This window comes from Zootoca vivipara, chromosome 13 (genome assembly GCF_965207765.1).
Source record: "Zootoca vivipara chromosome 13, rZooViv2.hap1.1, whole genome shotgun sequence".
Lineage (NCBI taxonomy): Eukaryota > Metazoa > Chordata > Lepidosauria > Squamata > Lacertidae > Zootoca > Zootoca vivipara.
This window is the reverse complement of record NC_142596.1, coordinates 52394720-52418204: the sequence shown is the minus strand read 5'-3', so window position 1 is coordinate 52418204 and position 23485 is coordinate 52394720. Positions and strand designations below refer to the sequence as shown.

The following is a 23485-nucleotide window of genomic DNA, read 5'->3' as shown; positions in this document are numbered from 1 at the left end:
GTGGCCGGGGGGAATATTCCGAAACAGGAGAGGAACGCGGCAAATTCCCCACCCCGCTCACAAGCCACACTGAAAGCCCTTCGCCTGAGAGATCAGAGCTGGGTTGCAGCCCACCCTGGATCCAAGTGGGCAGCTGTCAAAAGAAAGGTTTCCTTACTTCTCTTTCACAGTTTCTAATTTGAAAATGTGCACTGTCTCCGTGTTACTGGATGCGGACAGAAACATGCCGTCCATGCTGAAGGCCAAAGAGGAGATGCTCACACACCTGGAGGGAATAAGCAGAAAAGAAAACGGACGGTCAGTTCCCACATCCCAACTCAGGAGGAAGAAGAGGCGGCAGCTAGGCAGAGGCAGCTGCTCCACATTCTGCAGTGGCCTAGGTGGGGTCCCACCCATTTAACTGCTGGGGAATTCCGAGGTACCCGAAAACTTGCTCCCTGCTTCCTGCTGCAAAACAAAGGTTTCGCCCTTCTGCAGATTTTGGATCCCCCCCCGCCATGAAGAAACACCGCTACCTATGACACAGGTTCAACTGCTGAGGAGGGGGGGGGGGACCTCCTGCAAAGAGCAAACTTCTGAGACTGAACATTTTACTTCACCTCTTCACACCCCTTCGGAATTCAAAGAGTTTCTGTCCCTCTGGAATGGAAAATACCCGGATCACCGTCCCCTGTTGGGAAAAAGGAGGTGAGAAACAAAGACTTCAATGTTCAATTTAAAATAGCTGCTGCAGAGTCTCAATATAGTTCTAGAGCAGAGGGGCCAAACCTATCTAGCTCTGGGAGAGAGATCTTTGGCTGTCTCCGCCCTGTGGGCCTACTCTGACAGGTAGGTCAACCTGCCTGCCTGTCAAAATTCTCATGTGTGGGGTTCCCAAGCATGGAAACCACAGTGGCAAAGGGTGGGATGAGCCCTGTGCTCTGGAGGCCTCCCTAAGCTTCTCCTTTCCGTCCCCAATGTTGGAGATGGAAATGGGAGAAGGGGCTGGGAAGGCTTCAAACAGCAGTTTCGATTTAATGGAAACCGTTTCCTCCTCCTTGAGCAAGGCCTGCTTCTGCCTTGTTCCAGCAGAAGGAACAATCTGGAGCCCACTTCCGGCTCCTGAGTGTTCCCCTGAAGTCCCAGCCCTGCCCCTCTCGCACCATCATCTTTGACATCAGGTACAGGGGTGTGTGGCTTCTCCACAATGGCCTATCAAGCAAAATGGGGACTCACAGCCCAGAAGTTCCCTACTCCGGTTATACAGGGAGGAACCAAAATGGCTGGGGTTGAAAGAGCAATTTTAAGATCCTTGGCCGTGTCCACTGGGGTTTAAAACCTTCATGCAGAACACATTCACACCGTTTTTTAATTATAAGACTAAAGCTACGCACAGCGCAACGTAAAGATTGCCATAAAACCAAAACCAATGGAATTAAAAACAAAACAGTAAATTAAAAGCAAACAGATTAGGAACAGACTGCTATTAATTGCCAGCAAAGACATGAGACAATAAATGAGTTTTACCCTAGAAGCCCCTGTCCCCACACCAGATCACAAGCTGCTTGTTTCGAGGAAGACTTGTTTGTTCCCTAACAGATTGCTCTGTGGCATTGGAAGGTGGGGCTTACTGCCCAGGACGCACAGACCTTGAATGTGCGGGACTGATTATGGAGCACTTTGGACACAGGACAATAAATTGAATTGGAATCACAGAAACGAAGTATCCTGGAAGGCTGAATCAAATACATTTCGAGGTGTGATTTGAGAGGGTGGGCAAGCTTGGAAAGTGTCGGACTGTCATCAGTATCACTACCGCGACACAAAGTTTAATTCCAAGATGCAGCCCTGCACCTGCTGTGGGTGGGACAGGGCAGAAGAGGAGGAGAGAATTCCTGCCAGGATCTGTGAGAATGCTCGTCAGGAATAACCTGATGCCGCTGCAGGAAAAGCCCTGACAATACAGCTATAATTTAAAAGGCGGACAGAACCCCACCTGATAAAAAGAACCAACGCACAGCTTAGCGCGATAAGGGTGTTCATAGCTGGAACAGCGGCTCAAGTCGTAAGTTGGAGGGTGAGAGGTTTGTGCTGACATTTTGGATTAGTCCCAAACAGAAACACTGCAGGAAGCTTCTGGGCACTTCATAGAATCATAGAATCATAGAGTTGGAAGAGACCACAAGGGCCATCCAGTCCAACCCCCTGCCAAGCAGGAAACACCATCAAAGCATTCTTGACATATGCCTGTCAAGCCTCTGCTTAAAGACCTCCAAAGAAGGAGACTCCACCACACTCCTTGGTAGCAAATTCCACTGCTGAACAGCTCTTACTGTCAGGAAGTTCTTCCTAATGTTTAGGTGGAAGCTTCTTTCTTGAAGTTTTAATCCATTGCTCCGTGTCCGCTTCTCTGGATGGAGCAGCAGAAAACAATCCTTCTCCTTCCTCCATATGACATCCTTTCATATATTTGAACATGGCTATCATATCACCCCTTAACCTTCTCTTCTCCAGGCTAAACATACCCAGCTCCCTAAGCCGTTCCTCATAAGGAACTCACTCTTTCAAGAAACCCCCACGGAAATGCTGCCTTTGTTCCCGTTCAAAACAGAAGTCAGTGTGTCAGGCCCCTCACCTTTTCCGACGCCGTGGCCAGTTTTGTGCCGCTCGCATCGAAAGCTAGCGCAGCCAAAGGACTGTCATGAGCTGGGATCATGTTAGCAGCTCTCTGCAGAAGAAGAAAAAAGGGGGCACGAGAGCTTAGCACAGGTGCAGCCAGCACCAGACAGGAGGGAGATCGCCTTGGGTATGGGAGCGAGAAAGATGCACACAGAACCTCACCAGATTGATGGTGTCAAAGACCTGGACTTCCCCAATGGTGGCACTGCCTGGGTAGGCCAGGTAGCAGTTGTCGTTGTTTATGGACAGCGCACACAAGCCTAGAGACAGAGAGAAAAGGAGGGCATTGCCTCAGGCCACAAACCCTTCAAGGAGGATTGGGAAGGGAAAGGAGCCATCACCAAGGCTTGCAGGACAGGGTTTGGAGTTCCTGTGGGTGACAGGGAGCATTTTAAGGTGGCCGTGTGGTTGGGACTCAAGGCGGTTCGCACGAACAGCACAGGTAAAATACAAAAAGCTAAAAACCACACAGTCAGTTCCCCAAGGCCTGTTGGAGCAAACACCTGCCAGCAGAAGGATAACAGGGAGGGAACCAGCACATTTATGTCTGTATTCATATGCTGCTGCCCCTTGAAGAATGTGCAGCCAGGAGGGTCGACTATACAAACAAAAATGAAATTCTTGACTGAGCTCTCCTCATAGCAGAATCACAGCCGGGTGGTGTTTTCACCGTGTCAAAGATTATGTGTGGAAAACAGAGAATGGCCTCCCTTACCTGCGGGGTTGGGGGGCGTCTCCCTGATGGTGTGCAACACTTTCATGTCCCGGATGTTATGTATGTACAGAGACTCTTCTAAGCACACGATCAATCGCTGAGGAGGGAAATAAAAAAAAGGAGAGGGAAGAGAATGAAGAGAAAATCCTGAAGCAGCGTTAAGCCTTCAGAGTGAAGCTTCCTAGAGAAGGAAGTTAGTGACTAGTGAAGGCAGTTTTAAAATCTGCCAGCCCGGATTATATTGATTTAGAAGCGCAAGGCAAAGCCTCCTTTCCAACAACTTAGGCGAGGCAATTGTGATCACCTGTTATTAGGAGGCCTCACCTGATCCTGACCTCAATCGAACAAAGATCCTGACTGTTCTTCACCCTACAGGCAATGTGTGTTTGTGTTCTGTGACAGAAGGAAGTGCAATTATCACCTCGCCCTGCACAACAAAAATATCTGTGCTCAAAATAAATGAGGGTCAATTAGAATTTCTTGCAGTCAATCAAGATTCCAACAAAAATTCCATGATAATTATTTATTGCCTTGGATCAAGTGACTGGCTACTCACCAATCACCCTGTTAAGCTAGAGCTAGTGGTGCTATGTTCTAGTCTGAGAATGGAGGCCTGGAAAACAGCCACTTGCCTGGTTGCTATCAGCAAGCAAAGCCTGCCTCCAGGGAAATTTTACCAAAGTAGTCCCCCCCCCCCCTGGTCCTTTTCCAATGCCCCTGATGCTACAAAAATCACTTAATGAAACTATGCATGGCCAGTATGAGCATGTCACAGGGACAGGAGGAAATTCATCTGCATGAGCCTCTATTTGCAGCAGCTGAGTCCAGAAACAGGGTCAACTCCTATTTTGCTGTCTTACCTGTACATAGAAAACTAGCATATAATATTGTTCTTATAGGTTAGCTTTCTATGAGATATATAGTTTTTTAGTTTTTTTGGTGCAAGGAGAAGCGTTTAAGTCACAAGAGGCCCCTGTCAGCAACATAAGTGTGTCCAGAAAAAGAAGTTTCACTGTCCCTTCTACTGTTAGAAAGAACCAGTGCCACAAAACCCACCCACTTGTGACCACCATTTCAAACTTATTCCTAGACACTGGAGTTACCACAAATAAATAGGCCTTTTGTCCTTCATGCTTTACATTTCTGATTCTTTGGTTGCTCTTTTCTGTTGTTGCTGTGGTTTGTATCCCACCTTTCCTCCAAGGAGTTCAAGGTGCCTGACATAGTTCTCCTCCCTATTTTATCCTCACAACAACCCTGCAAGGTAGGGCAGACTGAGAGCAAGTGACTGGCCCAAGGTCACCCAGTGAGCTTCATGACCAAGTGGGGATCTGAACTCTGGTTAACCAAATCAATAAAATACTAAATATGAATGAAAAACAAACAAGAGAGGCCCAAGATGACCCAAAAGCATCACGACTCACCTGCCTGTTAAGCTTGACAGCCAGGATTGTATTGGAATAGCTGTAGTTGCAAATCTCTGTCCCCTTCTTGAAGTGGCAAACTTTCAGCTTGCGGGGGGCTTTGAGGCTCACTATGGCCACCAAGCTACTGGAAAAGAGCCTCTCCACAATGCACACATCTTCTGTGTCAGCTGCAGGGGTAGAATTGAAAGGAGAGATGTAGGAAAAAGTTGACAAAATGAAGGATGAAGGTGTGCAAAGGAGCTGTTCACACAGCAAATCAGAATTTCAAGTCACTCCTCTCGCTGCTGACCTGCCCCATTCTCCTGCCTCATCTGCCTGCACCTCCCACCCCAGAACCAGCAAAAGCAAAGACACAGCACAATTCAAAAGACGGTAATTAAGAGTCATACCCCCTTCTTAATGTGCCTGGAGACGCTGTGGTTTCAAAACTGTGTTCAGGTGAACTTTAGGGTTCCCTGGAACCCTTTAAGGGTTTGGTCACTCTTGACAAGCTTTGCTGAAATAACTTTGCAATTTGCAGTTGCTGGGGAGTGGAGCATGTTCTGTGTCACCATCTCCATTCACAATGGAGATGCCCAAAAAGCCTTGCTGTGGCCCTACATCCTCCAGTCATTTCCCCCCCCCCCCAAAAAAAAATGTTGGGGAGCCTGTAAAGCATCTCATCCTGATGCAGAACTCTAGAGCTTGAGCATCCCCAGGATAAGGCCCTCCAGGAAAGGGAAGCCGACCCCCTGCTTTAAGAAACTGGTTCCACTGTTCAGCTACTCTCACCATCAAGATTGAAGATTCTCCTAATATTCATCCAAAATCCATCCTCCCGTAACTTAAGTCCATTAGAATCCCCTGTGGCATAGGCAGTGGCTGATCAGATGGCAAGTCTATACGCAAAGGATTTCCTGAAATCTGAAAACCATTTGCTGACAAGAGGGCCAACCCTAAAACGCTCATATCAGATTGCTAGTGTGTAGACTTACAAAGAAACTCTGTGGACTTAACTCTCAAGAAAGTGTGCCTAGGATCAAGATTGCTCCTAAAGGTTTCCCATCCAAAACTTTATGCACGTATGGTCACAATTACCTTATTTCTTTATTTAAAGAGGCCATGGGTTTGTGGGAGAGAGACTGAACTGGGTGAGAACATGCAGGTGCTTGACTAAACTCTTCCCTGAAGATCAATAGATTGACATATCCGAGGCTAGGCTGGCTGTAAATAGACCTTAATATTTCAGCAGGAAGAGCAAACCTGCTAAGTGGGGGAAGGCAACAGAATGGGAGGGAGCCCAACCTTCTGCTTGCTGAAGATGAGCAAGCTGTAAATAAAGAGCCTGCTAAAAGCATGCGCCACAGAACAATTTCAAGCAGCTACGGAGGCTTCCTGGCCAGAACCATTAGTAAAAATCTTAACTGTATCAAGCAGTGCAACGGTTGACATTTGCCAACTAGGAAAACTGCCAGAAGTTAAAGCCTGAAGGGGTTCTGGTTCATCTACTGGGTCTATCAAGCAAGCGGCGCCATTTCCGTTACCAAGGGCAATTCACTCCTTTCAGACTCTCTGCTCCAAAAGCTGAGTGAAAATGAAAAAAGAAGACAAACTGTACTTGTGCGATTTAGTGGGCGGATTTCCCCACACTAAGCAGAGGTGTGAGTTGGGGGCGGGGGAACGGATCATCAATTCCTAATCAATGCCCGCCCATTGAATGAGGTGAAACACACCCAATTTACCCAGCAGAGTGAAACACAAACAACGGCACCATGCAGGAATTTTGTCCTTTAGGACAGTACCACACCTTTGTGTGACAAGTTTGTTTTCTGCACAACACACACGTTGCAGGCTGTGATACAACCATGTCTCTTAGGTACATATATACTGTATGCCCGTATGTCAGTGATGGGCAACCTTTTGAGCTTGGTGTGTCAAAATTTGCCAAAAGACTGAGCATAACTCGGGTGGTGTGTCACTTCGAGAAAAAACCCATAATTTCGCGATATTTATAGTTTAAATAATAAAAATGTATAATTGTAATATATAACTATTTAATAAACCAAAAACTAATTATTTAACCAGACCAAACCAAAAACCCCTTATTTATCACAAAGTGCCCAGCGTTGTTGAGCTTTTGGGGGGGGGGAGCTGCTGACCAAAGTTTTGGAGGTTTTTTTGGGGGGGGTGCAAAAGTTGCTTTGCTTTTTTGGGGGGATGCCCCAAAGCTGCTGCGCTTTTGGGGGGGGGGGGAAAGAGAACAGAAATAAATGACGAATAATACCTTCGCTGGAATTAACACACAGCACCGACATAGTCTACCAAAGCGCCAAAAACCCCAGCACAGAACGGGTTAAAAAACCAATCTCTGGCTACCAGCAACAACAACAACAACAACAAAAGATCCGGGTTTTAACAGCGGAGACAAGCTGTAATAATAATAATAATAATAATTTATTATTTATACCCCGCCCATCTGGCTGGGTTCCCCCAGCCACTCTGGGCGGCTTCCAAAAAAACAGAAATTCTAAAATACAGAAATCCATCAAACATTAAAAGCTTCCCTAAACAGGGCTGCCTTGAGATGCCTTCTAAAGGTCTGGTAATTGTTCTCTTTGACCTCTAGTGGGAGGGCATTCCACAGGGCGGGTGCCACTACCGAGAAGGCCCTCTGCCTGGTTCCCTGTAACTTGGCTTCTCGTAATGAGGGAACCGCCAGAAGGCCCTCGGAGCTGGACCTCAGTGTCCGGGCAGAACGATGGGGGTGGAGACGCTCCTTCAGGTATACCGGACCGAGGCCGTTTAGGGCTTTAAAGGTCAACACCAACACTTTGAATTGTGCTCGGAAACGTACTGGGAGCCAATGTAGGTCTTTTAGGACCGGTGTTATGTGATCTCGGCGGCCGCTCCCAGTCACCAGTCTAGCTGCCGCATTCTGGATTAGTTGTAGTTTCCGGGTCACCTTCAAAGGTAGCCCCACGTAGAGCGCATTGCAGTAGTCCAAGCGAGAGATAACTAGAGCATGCACCACTCTGGAGAGACAGTCAGTGGGCAGGTAGGGACTCAGCCTGCGTACCAGATGGAGCTGATAAACAGCTGCCTTGGACACAGAGTTGACCTGTGCCTCCATGGACAGCTGTGAGTCTAAAATGACTCCCAGGCTGCGCACCTGGTCTTTCAGGGGCACAGTTACCCCATTCAGGACCAGAGAGTCCTCCACACCCGCCCGCCTCCTGTCCCCCACAAACAGTACTTCTGTCTTGTCAGGATTCAATCTCAATCTGTTAGCCACCATCCATCCTCCAACCGCCTCCAAGCACTCACACAGGACCTTCACCGCCTTCACTGGTTCTGATTTAAAAGAGAGGTAGAGCTGGGTATCATCAGCATACTGATGGACACCCAGCCCAAACCCCCTGATCATCTCTCCCAGCGGCTGCATATAGATGTTAAAAAGCATGGGGGAGAGGACAGAACCCTGAGGCACCCCACAAGTGAGAGCCCAGGGGTCTGAACACTCATCCCCCACCACCACTTTCTGAACACGGCCCAGGAGGAAGGAGCAGAACCACTGCATGACAGTGCCCCCAGCTCCCGAGCCCTCTAGACGGTCCAGAAGGATGTTATGGTCGATGGTGTCAAAAGCCGCTGAGAGATCCAGCAGAACAAGGAAACAGCTCTTACCTTTGTCCCTAGCCCGCCGGAGATCATCGACCAGTGCGACCAAGGCAGTTTCAGTCCCATGATGAGGCCTGAATCCTGACTGGAAGGGATCCAAATGGTCCGCTTCTTCCAGGCGTGCCTGGAGTTGTTCCGCAACCACTCGCTCAATCACCTTGCCCAAGAATGGAAGATTTGAGACTGGGCGATAGTTGGCCATATTGGCCGGATCTAAAGATGGTTTTTTAAGAAGCGGTTTAATAACCGCCTCTTTCAGCGGGTCTGGGAAGGCTCCCTCATGGAGAGAAGCATTTACCAACCCGCGAAGCCCATCACCCAGCCCTTCCTGGCTAGCTTTTATAAGCCAGGATGGGCAAGGATCAAGGAGACAGGTGGTTGGTTTCATTCGTCTAAGCAGCCTGTCCACATCCTCGGAGGTAACAGATTGAAATTGATCCCACAAAACTTGACTAGACAGGACTCTAGCACTCCCCCGCCCCGCCCCTGCTCCCACGGTGGAGTCTACCTCTTCCCGAATCTGAGCGACTTTATCTGCAAAAAACTTTGCAAAATCTTTGCATGAGGAGGAGCGGGAGAACAAATGGGGGGGGGGGACAACAATAACAACAGCGTGAATGGGCCGATGGGGCGCGTGCCAGCAGTAAGGGCTCTGCGTGTCACGTCTGACATGAGTGTCATAGGTTCGCCATCACTGCCGTATGTTGTCACAGTTTGCACTTGCTCTGGGACAACATCTGTGTACAAACAGCAAACATGTTTTCCCATGTAAATTACAAAGCCATCCTTGAACTTGGGTACCTTTGCACCAATGTTCAAAGACCTGAGCATGATTCATCTCGTATTCCTGCACAGCTACATAAAATGCTTGGTAATGTGAGAAGATACCAGTGCTCCAGCCAAGGCCACACTCTGCAGCCAGATATCCTCTTTGTGCTGAAAATGGATGGGGTAATGTCAAAAACACCTTGGGGAAGCAAACAGTATAAGACACCCAAAAGGTGGCAAGAGGGGACAGAGGGGGAACAGATACTCCCCTCCACCCTCTGTTCAGAATCAAAGCTTCCAAGTCAGGAAGAACTCAAGACTCACATCGCAAATAACTCAAGAGAGTCACATTTCTTCTGGTTTGATGCAAAGCATGACATAAGTTTTGAAAAGGCAAATGAGACCTCCCAGTTAGAGAAAGGCTGGGTCTGGTGGCTGAGCCATATGGACACAAGCTAGGAACACATTTGTGCCAGGAAAGGGGGAGTTAGGACCCAGGGATGTTGAGCTGTTCACATGGGGCTAGGGCAGCATGTAAATGGAACAATTGCAGATCATGGGAATGCAGAATGAAGGATCTGCTGAACCCATGGGTTTTTTTAATGAAGGTGCAGAGTGGGGCAGAAGCAAGCCACCTTTGACCCCCATTAATCACAGATGCACAGTCTTCTTGGAAGTGGCAGAGCTGCCACAGGGACCCCAATATAGCACTTGTGGTTTGTTATCTCACTGAAGTCAGGAACCACAACCCTGTAGGACAGGGTCGCTGCTTGCCAGCAGTGTAACAGCAGATGCCACCAGCAGCTGGCACCCACTGGAATTCTGTCTGCAGTCAGCAATGCACTGCTGAAGGTCTTGCATGTGCTGGGGCTACAGACTACCATTTTAGGTGGCCCAAACATCTCTCTCTCCCTCTTTTGCTTTGGAGGCTTCTGGAATAAGAGATGCAAAGAGAACTTTTTAGAAAGAAGCTCCAAAAAAATACCAAACATACAAGCTCGGACATTTGGGGTCAAGGGGCTGGCCGCTGTTCTTGCAGCTAGGAGGGCAAGCCCAGGGATCAAGTCAATTAGGTAGTAAGGCTACTAAATATCTTTGCAGAAGCTTACGAAAAGTTTGGCCTATCACTCAACATCCAAAAAACCAAAGTGCTGCACCAACAAGTACAAAATAACCCCTCTGCAGCGCCACAAATCCAACTCAGTGGTGTAACGTTGGAAAATGTTGATCACTTCTCCTACCTAGGCAGTTACCTTTCCACAAGGGTCAACATTGATGCCGAAATCCAGCATCGCCTGAGCTCTGCGAGTGCGGCTTTCTCCCAACTGAAGTGCAGAGTGTTTGAGGACCGGGACATTCGCAGGGAAACCAAACTGCTTGTTTACAAAGCTATTGTTCTACCAACCTTACTATATGCTTGTGAAACATGGACCACTTACAAACACCATCTCCAGCTCCTCGAAAGATTCCATCAACAGTTTCTCCGAAAAATTTTACACATCACTTGGGAAGACAGGCGAGCTAATATCAGTGTACTGGAAGAAGCAAAGATCACCAGTGTTGAAGTAATGATTCTTCAACATCAACTTCGTTGGACTGGTCATGTTGTGCGGATGCCTGATGATCGTCTTCCAAAGCAACTACTCTATTCCGAACTTAAAAATGGAAAGCGTAATGCTGGTGGTCAACAAAAGAGGTTTAAAGACTGTCTCAAGGAAATCTTTAAAAGTGTAGCATAAACACTGACAACTGGGAAACACTGGCCTGCGAGCGCTCCATTTGGAGAACAGCCTTTACCAAAGGTGTCATGGGCTTTGAAGAAACTCAATCTCAGGACGCAAGGGAGAAACGTGCTAAGAGGAAGGCATGCTTGGCAAATCCACACCGTGATCAACTCCCACCTGGAAACCAGAGTCACTTACGGACCCATTGTTAAAACCATGTTTATGGAAGACAATCTTACTCGGCTACGAGGGATCTCCAAAGAGAAGAGAAAGGCTACTAGAGCAGGGGGAAGTCAATTGGAGAAGATGGATTCCTCCCAGAAACTATCTGCTCAGTTCAAAATGTGACCACAACATAAAGATGGAAGGGGGCATGGGGTGGGGTAGAAAGGGAATTAAAATGTACACTTACTGCATTCATAGATCTGCTCCAGTTTATCCACAGAAGAAAGGGAGAAGAATTTGTAACCTGATTTGCTGCCAACAGCCAAGGACCTGCAAAGCAAGACATGAGGTCAATGAAGCATGAACAAACTAGCTGTTTCACACAGAAAACCAAGCAGCAGCCTCCACCAACCTGATGCCCTCCCAGAAGTATTGGACTATATCACCCCCAGTGAAAGTGGCTGTGCTCGCTGGGGCCAGTGAGAGTCATGCCCAAATTATCCAGAGGGCACCAGGTTGGCAAAGACTGCAACAGAGCACCCCAAGCTCTCTCATTCTCTCATAAGCGCGTTCAACTTCACAGTTTGTCCTGGATCATCACATGCTCACCAATTTCATCATCCAAGTACGTGGCTGGTTGCAAAACCAAAATAGCAGCCCCATATTCTTTTCTGTATTTGCCTTACTGCAGAAATAAATGCAGACCAAGGTTCAAAAAGAGCATGCTGCAAGGAGCAGTGAGAGCTGAACACAGAACTATGTGCATATTGATAATGGCTGTGTGATTTGTTTGCACCTGTAAGATAGTGCTTTCTTTGCATACTGCACTCCCGACTTGGGGCAAACTGTTTCTCTTTGAGTGGCCTGGGGAGGGGGAGAAACTTAAGTGCTTGCTTTTTCCAAAGTTATTGCTAAGGCATGTCCTCAAGAGAGAGTCGGATATTGACCAGACCAAATAACTGACACATGAACACAAAACACATGACAATTCATTTCCCCTTAAGAAACCAAACTCTTTGGGGAAGCTGAAATGCTTAGTCGTAATGTGTGCCATAGTGAAAGCCTTTATTTTTAAGGCATTTGTTGTTCTGAGGTTTGTGCAACTTGCACTGCCCATTGTCAATTGTATCAGACGCTAAATCAAATGACCAAACCCCACAACAAGCTGTTGTGCTGATGACCTAGCAAAAAGGCCTGATTTTTGGAGAGCCAAGTCAGTGGATCAGCGATAATCCTGTCATTTAGAAGCTGGAGATACCGTGTTTCCCCCTTTTTAAGACGTAGCCATAATATAAGACATAGCAGGATTTCTAAGCAGTTGCGCGATATAAGCCATAACCCGAAAATAAGACATAGTGATAGACCCTTCCCCCCTCCCGCCAGCCAACTCCCCCCCATAAAAATCTCTCCCCATTTTACTGTGGCTTCAAAGACACGTATTTCTTTTAAAAGCTTGTAAAAATGCACCGTAGAGCCGTTCCTGCAGCCTCGTGATTCCCCCTCCCGTTTCTGTAAGCATTTTTTAAAATACTTGTAAAAGGATTCCAAAATATATTTTTTTAGCTAGGCTGTGTGAGCTCTGCTTGCTTGAAGAGGAGAAAAGTGGCATTTGCGGTGGGGAGAAGATGAAAGCACGAGGGAAAAAAGAGGGGCGATTGAAGACGCTGCCTTCCCCTTTAGGGAGAGACTCTGTGTGCGCGTCTCTCTCTCTCTCCCCCCCCCCTCTCTCTCTCTCTCTCTCTCTCACTCTCTCACACACACACACACACAGCCCACCTCTCGCTTCCCCCCACCTTTCCCCCTTTTAATAGCCTTTTAAAAAGTGAGGATTCTTTTTTCTTTCTATTGCTTGTCTGTAGAGCTTCCCCTTTAAGGATTTGTACCGGTACCGGGATCGCTGCCGGTGGCGCAGTCCTTGCCTTGGGGATTAAAGACTTTCCCCTTCTCGCTGTTTAGGAGCTGCTAAACACTGCCCTACACCCTACACAAAAGTTAACATTTTGTGGGTAAGAGAAACACGGACGGGTTGTTAGGACCAGCAGATTATCTCACCCCGCTTTCTGCTGGCTCAATTGCTACTTAATTGCTACCATTTACCATCTTAATTGCTGCTCAGCTGGCTTTGTTTTCTACAGTATCTCAGCCGGTAGCCTCTTTGCTATCAGTGCTACAAAGTGCTACATTGTTGGAACTTTCGCTCTTAAGTCTTGGGCAGTTGGCTGGCTGGTAGAGATCCTTATTTGCTTTAGTATAGGCTACTGCTACGACTGCATCACACAGATAGATTCCATTATACTGTACTGGTTTAAATTTAAGAAGCTCCAGTGTAGCAGATTGCTATTAAGTGAGTCCCCACCTGGGAGGAGAGAGAGAGAGAGCAGCCCTTCGGAGGAGCTCCCTCCCTCCCTCCCTCACATCCCAGGGCCGGGGAGAGAGGGCTGGGCCAGCGATGCACACACCTCCCTTCCCTCAGACTCCCTCTCATGGAGCTTGGTGGTGGCTGTTGCCCGTCATTTTCTTTCAGTCAAGAGTCCTGCCCCGCAGGGAGCCAGGGAGCAAGAGGGGCACTGCTCCTGATGTAATAAAAATACCGGTAAGACATTCCCTGAAAATAAGCCACCCAGTGTTTTTTTGAGGAAAAAAAGTTATAAGACGGTGTCTTAAAATGTGGGAAAGACGGTAGCAAGCAGAGAAGTACTGTGTCATTTGTATTGCCTGCCGGGGAAATCACTCACTTCAACTTGGCGTGCCTGTGCATTTTCTTGCACTGGAGGTCACACAAAATAGCTGCATGTTGTTTTGACAGGTAATTCAAATAGACATAACAATGTAAGTGTTTTCTGCAGCAAAAAAAGGGGGAATGGAAGGTGTAATCCAAAATGTGTTGGGTACACAATGTGAAAGAAGCACAACTGCCTCAATCTATTTATAGCCTCGTGTTGACACGGCATACGGTTCAGGGGATTCTTTTTTGGGGGTGGGAGGACAGAACCCCAGCCTTGCCCCTGCTCCCCAACAGAAGGCTGAACCTATCACTGAAAGCTGCTTCACACTATGTCAGACCTTTGGCTCTGTCTCACTCAGTACTGTCTCCACAGACTGGCAGTGACTCTGCAGGGTTTCTGGCAGGGATGCCTCCCAGGAGATGCCACTGGGATTGAGCGAGGGACCTTCTGCATGCAAAGCAGATGCTCTGCCATTCAGCTGTGGCGCTTCCCTATTTGACCAAGAGGATGCATGTTCAACCCAGTCTGTAGCTCACATTGGCATGCCCTGTTCCCTGTCCTGTTAGGGATATGAACTTCCCTCTACAAGTCTGTATCTAGGGGGATCGAGGGAAACATATTGCTATGGCATTCTCCTAAAGCAGGCAAGTCCAACTTCCAAGAGACTGCGATCTACACCCACTATAAAAAAAACTGGCAGTGAACTACCCGTTGGATTGACCAGAGTTGTTGAGCTTCGATTGACTGGGATCGACCAGGGACACCCCATGATCGACCAGTAGATTGTGATCAACTGGTTGGACATCCCTGTCCTAAAGGACTAGGGATTCTGGTGTTCATGGTATAATTCTGCCCACTTTCCATCTTTCCCCGCCCCTCCTTAGGATCTCTTGAGGTAGCAATGCCATTGTGCTGCCTGCGAGAACAGCAGCTTCGAACAGAAAATGAAACAGGGAGAGGGGGAGATTGTTCATGCAACACCCAGCCCCCATTTTGAGGTCTGATTGGCAGAACTGGCTTGAAAGATAAACGGCCTCTTCCTGTGCACTCACACGCCATTATCCTTCCAAACAGCACCAAAGACTGATTACTAACATGCGGCGATATGTGGTTGTAAATAATTAAGACTACACTTGTCAGAAGACAAAACACACACTGTGGTTGCAAAACTCTTCCTTTGAGCATCTTCCACAAGTCTCTCAACAGCAGGTACTCTGCGCATAAGGAGGAGGCTCAGGATCTGCTGGCAGATCTCTGGGTAATTTGTTGCAAGTGGGCAAGACTCCCAATGTTTTAAACAACAGCAACTTTCCCTCCTAATTAGGTTGCTGACCTGGAGAAAGCAAACCAGGAGTAGACTTATAGGTGAAAGGACTGAGAGTTTGGTCCTGTTCAGTTCTGGTACTAAATACAAATTCCTGGGCTCAGGAAATGCTCAGAAGTATCCTGTTCTAACTGAACATCCTTTGTACCTAGCTCTGGTTGGTAAATATTGGGGTTCTCATTTAAAAAAAACCATACACTAAGAGTATCTGACAAGCCTCAATTTTATTATTATTATTATTATTATTAACGTGATATGTGTGGCTGTGGCATTCTGCATACAAGACCAGAGTACAATTTAAGAACAAGAGACCACAACATTTCTTTCAAGATAACCCCTATAGCCACCTGAAACAGAACACTGTTCTTCATATCAAAACCCTTCTTTTTATTGTTGCTCAAAAGATGTACTGTACTCACTGCTGGGGAATTTATCAACAATAATCACAGAAATCAATTATTTCACTCCGCACACTTTTATTTCAGCGTGAACCTACAGCAAATGATATCCACAAACCTCTGTACCACAACAGGAAGGTCTAGTTTCACATTCCTGAATGAAGGGGGGGGGTAGAGCTCTGCCTAATCATAAATTCAGTGATTTTATTTAAATAAGTCCACACCACAGTGCTAAAATTCCCAAGTTTTGTCACTTCCACTTTCTTTAATTTAATTGTCTCTACAGTACTAGTGTGTTTTGTGCAGGGGTTAAGATGGTGCAACTATACAAAAGCACATATACCAGAACCCATGGAACTCCCTGCTCCTTGTGACGATCCTTACCTTCCAAGCCAGACAGAGTGTTTTTCAGCACCCAGGCTTCCTTACCAGGCTCTGGGTTGCTCTCAAGAACTTGTGAGAGGATCCCAGCAAAAGCTCTTAAAAGCTCTTTCTCCAATGGAAAAACCCTACACAAAAGGAGCCTTTAAGCTCTCCATTTTGTGTGCAATTTATCTGCAAGATTTCAACCAGCAGGCTTTCAGTCGCGTAAGGCTGAAATCACACAAGTTAACTGTGTGCAAGGTGTGATCATACTGTGTTTAATATCACTGTAGTGGGCCGCAGAAGTTCCTTCTCTCTAGGGATATGAACTCAGATCACTTTCTTTCACAGGGAGAGCGGTTTTCTATTACACACATTGACTAAAGAATTTCATACACTGGCCAGACTATGCAAGCCTATTTGTGGAAGGGTTGCGGTGGGAAGGAGTCAAGAGAGCCAAGCTTTTGAGGAAAGGATCAGGCCACTAGACCTTTGGGTCCTTCGGTCCCAGTGAGTCACCCAGCATCAAGGAAAGGAATTCTGTGTGGCTTCCCTTGTACACAAAGGAAGCAGTCATTCCAAAAACAGCCCAACGGCACAGCTCTCCTGATCATTTCCTCTTATGATGCTCCCACGGGTGATGCTCCTCCCTGCAAAATGGCCTATTTATCACTGCCCCATCAATTGCCTCTTAAGCATTTCAAAACCCTCGCATTCTGACTACATACTCCAACTTCTTTCCTGTGCACTTCAGTGTGAGCCCTACTTTGAATTCAAGAGGCAAGAACTCTGCAGTGTTTCAGCTTGCTTCTGTTCCCACTACAGGAAGTCCCACACCCCCACACCAATGCCAGGCCAACTGGCCCAGAAAGCCACAAATTTGGGGACAAGGAGAGGGAAAGGGGAGGCCCGGGGACACGGACACACAGACACACACACACAGTGTCTTTGATGCGGGTGGTGCTGTGGTCTAAACCACTGAGCCTCTTGGGCTTGCCGAGCGGAAGGCCGGTGGTTCGAATTCCCGCGACAGGGTGAGCTCCCGTTGCTCGGTCCCTGCTCCTGCCCACCTAGCAGTTTGAAAGCACGTCAAGTGCAAGTAGATAAATAGGTACCGCTCCGGCAGGAAGGTAAACAGCGTTTCTGTGCACTGCTCTGGTTTCGCCAGAAGTGGCTTAGTCATGCTGGCCACATGACCCTGAAAAACTGTCTGCAAACAAACGCTGGCTCCCTCGGCCAGTAAAGCGAGATGAGCGCCACAACCCCAGAGTCGTTCACGACTGGACTTAACTGTCAAGGGTCCTTTACCTTTATACAAAATCTATATACACAAAGAATAAGAGTTTGATTACAGCAGTGATGTGGCCCTCCAGATGTTGCTGCATTCAGACTCCCATCAGCCCTAGGTAGCATGGCCAATGGGAGCTGTGGACCAGCAACACCTCGAAAGCCACAGATGTCCCATTCCTGACTTACTCCAAAGTTAGTTGCTTAGAATTACAGGGTAAGGTTCATTAACAAAGCAGGGCTTTCTTCTGAGTAAACATTAGGGCCCTCTCCCCCCCCTGAAGGCTAATTGCATCAGGGCAGTAGGTGTCTTTCAGGAGAAACTACTGGGTGTCCACTGACTTCAATGCACCTAATGTTTGAGCACCATCCACACAAGAGAGCTGCTGTAGTCCAAAAACATCTGGAGGGCCCCTGGTTAGCAAAGGTTGCATTGAAAGGGACAGAGCATTTCTTACACTGTTTATACCAAAGGCCTTCATACTATGTTCCAGGAAACCCTGAGGTTCCTGGGAAGCTCAATGTAGGTAGGTTTCTCAGTGTGTGGATCAGAGAGGCTGCTCTGAAACAGAAAAGGCTTGCCCCCTGCGACACCCACCCCCACATCCCTTACCTGGTGCAGCAGCAGGAGAGCACAGGGCATATTCTAGGTCACACACTCATGGGACTGTGGGGAAGTCCAACAAGCCTGGGACCCCACCCCCAGGCATCCCCAAACTAGGCCCTCCAGATGTTTTGGGATTACAATTCACATCATCCCTGACCACTGCTCCTGTTAGCTAGGGTTGATGTGAATTGTAGTCCCAAAACATCTGGAGGGCCGAGTTTGGGGATGCCTGCCCTAACACACAACTGCAAAGAGTAGACAAGTCAGGGCTAAATGGATCAAACCTGATTCAGTATAAAAAGCAGTTTCATATGCCCAAGAAATGGTGCTTTGGGGATTGCAGCTGAATCCAAATTAGGATTACTCAGAACTGTGCCTGAAGTGCTTGCCAAGGACTTCAAACCCCTCCTCAAAGCCTTCCAGTGAAGTTTTCATACTGCAATTAAACTGAACCTAGGTATGCGTAAGTGCAACATGGTATATTCTGCCTACCCTTCCTCTGGGAATTATTAGTTTACAACCCAATTTTTCTCCAAGGAGCACAAGGCAACATACACAGTTTGCCCCCCTCCCCCCGCACACTTTTATCCTTACAACAATCCTGTGAGATAAGACTGAGAGTAGTGACTGACTTGATGCCACCTGGTAAGCTCTATAGCCAAGTGGTGCTTTAAACTTGGCTCTCCCCAGTCCCTCCCAGCCCAAAACTTTAACCACTACACCACAGTGGCCCTTGTATTATCCTCTATCTTAGGGGTAGGCAACCTGAGGCCCGGGGGTCGGATGTGGCGCAATCACCTTCTCAATCTGCCCCATGGACGGTCTGGGGATCAGCGTGTTTTTACATGTGTAGAATGTGTCCTTTTATTTAAAATACATCTCTGGGTTATTTGTGGGGCATAGGAATTTGTTCATTTCCGACCCCCCAAAAATATAGTCCGGCCCACCACATAGTCTGAGGGACGGTTGACCGGCCCACAGCTGAAAAAGGTTGCTGACTCCTGCTCTATATTGTAAGCTCCTTGAGGCACAGACCCCTCCTTTCATTCTTTCTGAAGTGCTAGAACCCACTGGGTTCTATGGGATTTGCTCTCATTGCAGGCATCAAGAAAGAGTTCCACTTCACCACCACCAATCCCTCGTTCTACACATGCCCAGGCCACCAGTCATGGTATTTTCTCCACCAACGCCTTTCCGAAGTCTTCTTCAGTGAGACACACTGGAGATCTAGCAGTCTCCCTCTTATGATCCCCAGCAACTTGTTTCTAAGCAAGCGTGCCTAGAACTGCAGATATGGTGCATGCTTACTCAGCAGTAAGTCCCACTTTCCCCAACCCTCAAGGTGCTCTAAGCTCAGGAAGAAGGGTGTGTGCGATGATTCGAGGTTCTAACCCTCATCAAAGCACCTCCACAATGGAGAAAGAATTGCAGGTTAAGTATTTCCCTGGCAAGAACCTGTTTAAAAACACAAGCGTCTTGCAGCACATACACCTTCCAGACAGGTAGCGTGCTATGTCTGTTGTAGCAAAAAACAAAAACAAAGCAAAAACGAGATTTGCGATGTCTTACTAATGCTAACCATGGAGTTTTCTTGGCAGGGATACTGGAGTGGCTTGCCAGTTCCTTCTCCAGGTGGATCACGTTTAGTCAAAACTCTCCACTATGACCTGTCCATCTTGGGTGGCCCTGCATGGCATAGCTCATAGCTTCTCTGAGTTATTCAAGCCCCTTCGCCACGACAAGGCATTGATCCATGAAGGGAACCTTTTCCCAGTAGTGATGTATGGAAATGAGAGCTGGACCATAAAGAAGGCTGATCGCCGAAGAATTGATGCTTTTGAATTATGGTGCTGGAGGAGACTCTTGAGAGTCCCATGGACTGCTAGAAGATCAAACCTATCCATTCTTAAGGAAATCAGCCCTGAGTGCTCCCTGGAAGGACAGATCGTGAAGCTGAGGCTCCAATACTTTGGCCACCTCATGAGAAGAGAAGAATCCTTGGAAAAGACCCTGATGTTGGGAAAGATTGAGGGCACTAGGAGAAGGGGACGTCAGAGGACAAGATGGTTGGACAGTGTTCTCGAAGCTACGAACATGAGTTTGACCAAACTGCGGGAGGCAGTGCAAGACAGGAGTGCCTGGCGTGCTATGGTCCATGGGGTCATGAAGAGTCGGACACGACTAAACGACTAAACAACAACACTAATGCTAACCAATATATACCATAAACTGTCAGGGGTCCTTTACCTTTTTTTTTTTACTTTTGTTCGTCTTTTCAGATGTATGAATTGTAATCCTGAACTGGCAAGTACACACAAGTGTGTGTGTGTGTGTGCGCGCACACACACACACACACACACACCACAACACATGGTTGGGAAAGGTAGTTAAGTGAGTTGAGAGGGAAATGAAATGAAAAAAGGACATACGGGGACAATTACAACATAGTTACAGTGACCAATTAATAAGGCAGGTTTGGCAATAGCATGAACAGCTTGGCAGTGGTTATCTCTCACCCACCTGAGATCCCTAAATAAAACTGCCATCTGAATAACTTGGCAAACTCACAGTCGCTCATAGAATTGGCCAGATTCAGATTTATTTGTGTCCAGCCATCAGAATGTTCTAAGCAAAAGTTAACAAAGGGAACAATATACTTGTATGAAAGTAACACAGTAACATGTATAAAAAAATAAAAATGACAGAGACAGAGACACAAACCTAACAACATACCATATGAACATTAAAATTATTAACCTCCCTGAAAAACCACAACATTTATCTGTAAGGCTAGGATTTTAACACACATTTAAAAAGATAATCTGAATCTCCTAGGCAAGACACAGCAACCTCCTTTTAAAGAAAAGAAAGGACTTATCTATAACTCTTCATTATGCTAGATCAGCCTTCCCCTCTACCTGGTGCCCTCCAGATGTTGGCCGATGGGACTTGCACAGTCCAAAACATCTGGAGAGAGTCAAGGCACCAGCAGCAGCTTTGAAGGCAATGATTACAAAATCCAATATACCATGTGAATTCTTACTTCACTCAAAATATGAACACTGCGTATGGACACTGGTGCAATGGTTGAGCACTGGTCCAGGACATGGGAGAAACCGGGGTTTGAATCCCCAGTCATGAAGCTGGCTAGGTGTGACCATGGAAGCCAGTCAACTGCCTTTCAGCCTGAACTACCTCATAGGGCTTTTGTGGGGATTAAATGAGGAGAGGGAGAACCATGAATGTTGCCACCTTGAGCTCCATGGAGAAAAAGGTGGGATACAGATTAAAGGAATAAATAATAATAATAATAATAATAATAATAATAATAATAAACAGAGTCAGATCAGAACCTGGGAAAGAGTGAGTTCGAATCCTCATTGAGCCATGAAGCTCACTGGGAGTGACATTGGAAGCCAGCCAACTGCCCCCCCTCTCTTTGTCTAACCTACTCACAACTAGATAGCTCAGTTGGTTAGAGCCTGGTGCTGATAACACCAAGGTCGCAAGTTCAATCCCCACACAGGGCACCTGCGAATCCCTGCATTGCAGCGGGTTAAACTAGATCAGGCATCCCCAAACTTTGGCCCTCCAGATGTTTTGGACTACAATTCCCATCTTCCCCGACCACTGGTCCTGTTAGCTAGGGATCATGGGAGTTGTAGGCCAAAACATCTGGAGGGCCGCAGTTTGGGGATGCCTGAACTAGATGATCCTCAGCATCCCTACAATTCTACTTCCCAGGGGTATTGTGAGGATAAAAAGGAGAGGCAGCGGGAACTATAATACACCTGGTTTGAGCTTGGAATTTTTTTAAAGGAAGAGAGCAATAAAAATAAACCAAGAAACAAATAAATCCTGGGTGTGCGTGCCTTCTCTTCCTCCCTTTCCCCCCCCCCCTCATTTAGGGACATTTCTTCTCCAAAGTCTCCCTCTTTCAAAGGAATATACACTGCACATTTAAAACTGCATAATTAACAAGATAAAACATACCGTGTTTCCCCCTTTTTAAGACACCGTCTTATAACTTTTCCCCCCTCAAAAAACACAGGGTGGCTTACTTTCGGTGGGATGTCTTATTTTTTTATTACCGGTACGGTTTTTACGGTTCAGGGCGCTGGCTCAGGGCGCTGCTGGGCTGTCTTGAGTGCTCGGCGCTGCAGCAGCCCCCAGTTCCGGGTGGCGGGGTGGCAGGCGTCTTTGGCCAGGCCAGGCAGAGGCCGCTGGCTCATGTGCTCCGCCCGCCGCTGCAGGGCGCTCCAAGCTCCTTGGCCGGGCCAGGCAAGGAAGATGCAGTGAGCCCAGCAGTGGCGGCAAGCACGGAAGTGGCAGGGATGGCGGTGGACGAGAAGGCAGAGCGCGGGGATGCAGCCAGCAAGGCGGGAGCGCGATCAGCTGTTAAGCGGAGCTCTTGGAGCGCCTCATCATAGCTGATCGTGCTCCTGCAGTGCTGGCTGCATGGAGTGACTCTGTGAGTGGAGGTGCCTGTGGAGGTTGGTTTCCGCGGCGCGGAAGTATGGCTTATTTTCGGGGTATGTCTTATATTTCTCAAATACTTAAAAACCCTGCCATGGCTTACTTTATGACTACGTATTAAAAAAGGGGAAACAGGGTATTAGAATACGACATATCTGCTGTCACTGCGAATCCCCGTCTGTGGAATGCTCTCCCCAGGGAAGTCCGCCTGGCGCCTTCATTATACACCTTTAGGCGCCGGGCAAAAACGTTCCTTTTTAACCAGGCCATTGGTTGACCTGACTGACATCCTATATGCCCTTTTAAAATGTGGCTCTTTTGAGGGGGGGGTTAATAGGGTTATTGCTTTTATTATGATTTTATATACTGTATTGCGATCTTTTTTGTGAACCGCCCAGAGACCTCTGCGTATAGGGCGGTATACAAATTCAAACAAACAGATAATAATAGTAGTACTGTAGTAGTAATGCGCGCAGGATATCAGGTATAGCCACTTAGGCACGCGCACGCGCACTACCGGGGCTCCAGGTGGGGCATCCTCCCCGCCCGCCCCTTTTCGAACGATCGCCCCCCTCCTCCCGCCCCCTCGCGCGTTCTCTCTCGGCCACGCCCCCCCCCTTTGGCCTTACGTGTTGTCCTGGTTGAAGTTGGCGAAGAGCAGTTGGCCGGCGCCGGCCTCGCCGCTCTGACTGGCCAAGTTCATGGCTCCCCCTGGCCCCGGCCGGCGGGAGGGCAGCGAAAAGAGGCCTGTCAGCCTCGACGGCTCCCGGCCCCGCTCGGCTCCGGCCGCCTCCTCATCCCTCTCAGCGGCGCCTTGTTTACGCTCCGGTAGTGGCCGGAGCCTTCAGCGCGCTTGCGCTACCCCTCCTACTTCCCTCCTCGTCGCGGCGTAAGCGGCCCGCCATTGGCGGCGCTTCCCGACCGGCCACCGTAGCGCTCGTGCGCCTGCGCGCTTTCCGGAGAGAGTTTTTTTGGGGGGACGAGGGTGCTCGCGTGCCTTGCGCATGCGCCGTATGGTGCGGGAGGTTTTTCTGGGCATGCGCAGAGCAGATTCCAGCTTCCGTTGGATTTTGGCGCGAAAGGGTCTCTCTTTCGAGGCGCGTGAGGGGAATGACTGGAAACACACAAAACGAGAGAATATTTGTGTCATCACATTTTAAAGATATTTGAGAATACAGTACAGTATTGTC

The 23485-nt window shown here is 47.9% G+C and overlaps 1 protein-coding gene across 2 annotated transcripts in view; it reads right to left on the bottom strand.

Annotated features, from left to right (window-relative positions):
- WIPI2 (WD repeat domain, phosphoinositide interacting 2) overlaps positions 1 to 23242 on the bottom strand; it is a 29794-nt gene extending 6552 nt beyond the window's left edge. For both annotated transcript variants that reach the window (XM_035131484.3, XM_035131485.3), the window contains exons 1-8: positions 22925 to 23242; positions 11362 to 11444; positions 4798 to 4967; positions 3374 to 3470; positions 2821 to 2918; positions 2615 to 2707; positions 600 to 670; positions 158 to 265 (exon numbers count right to left, since the gene is read on the bottom strand). In XM_035131484.3, coding sequence (XP_034987375.1) covers positions 158 to 265; positions 600 to 670; positions 2615 to 2707; positions 2821 to 2918; positions 3374 to 3470; positions 4798 to 4967; positions 11362 to 11444; positions 22925 to 22998 — 794 coding nt within the window. In that variant the 5' untranslated portion in view covers positions 22999 to 23242. The remainder of the gene's footprint in view (positions 1 to 157; positions 266 to 599; positions 671 to 2614; positions 2708 to 2820; positions 2919 to 3373; positions 3471 to 4797; positions 4968 to 11361; positions 11445 to 22924) is intronic.
- Between the last annotated feature and the right edge of the window lie 243 nt (positions 23243 to 23485).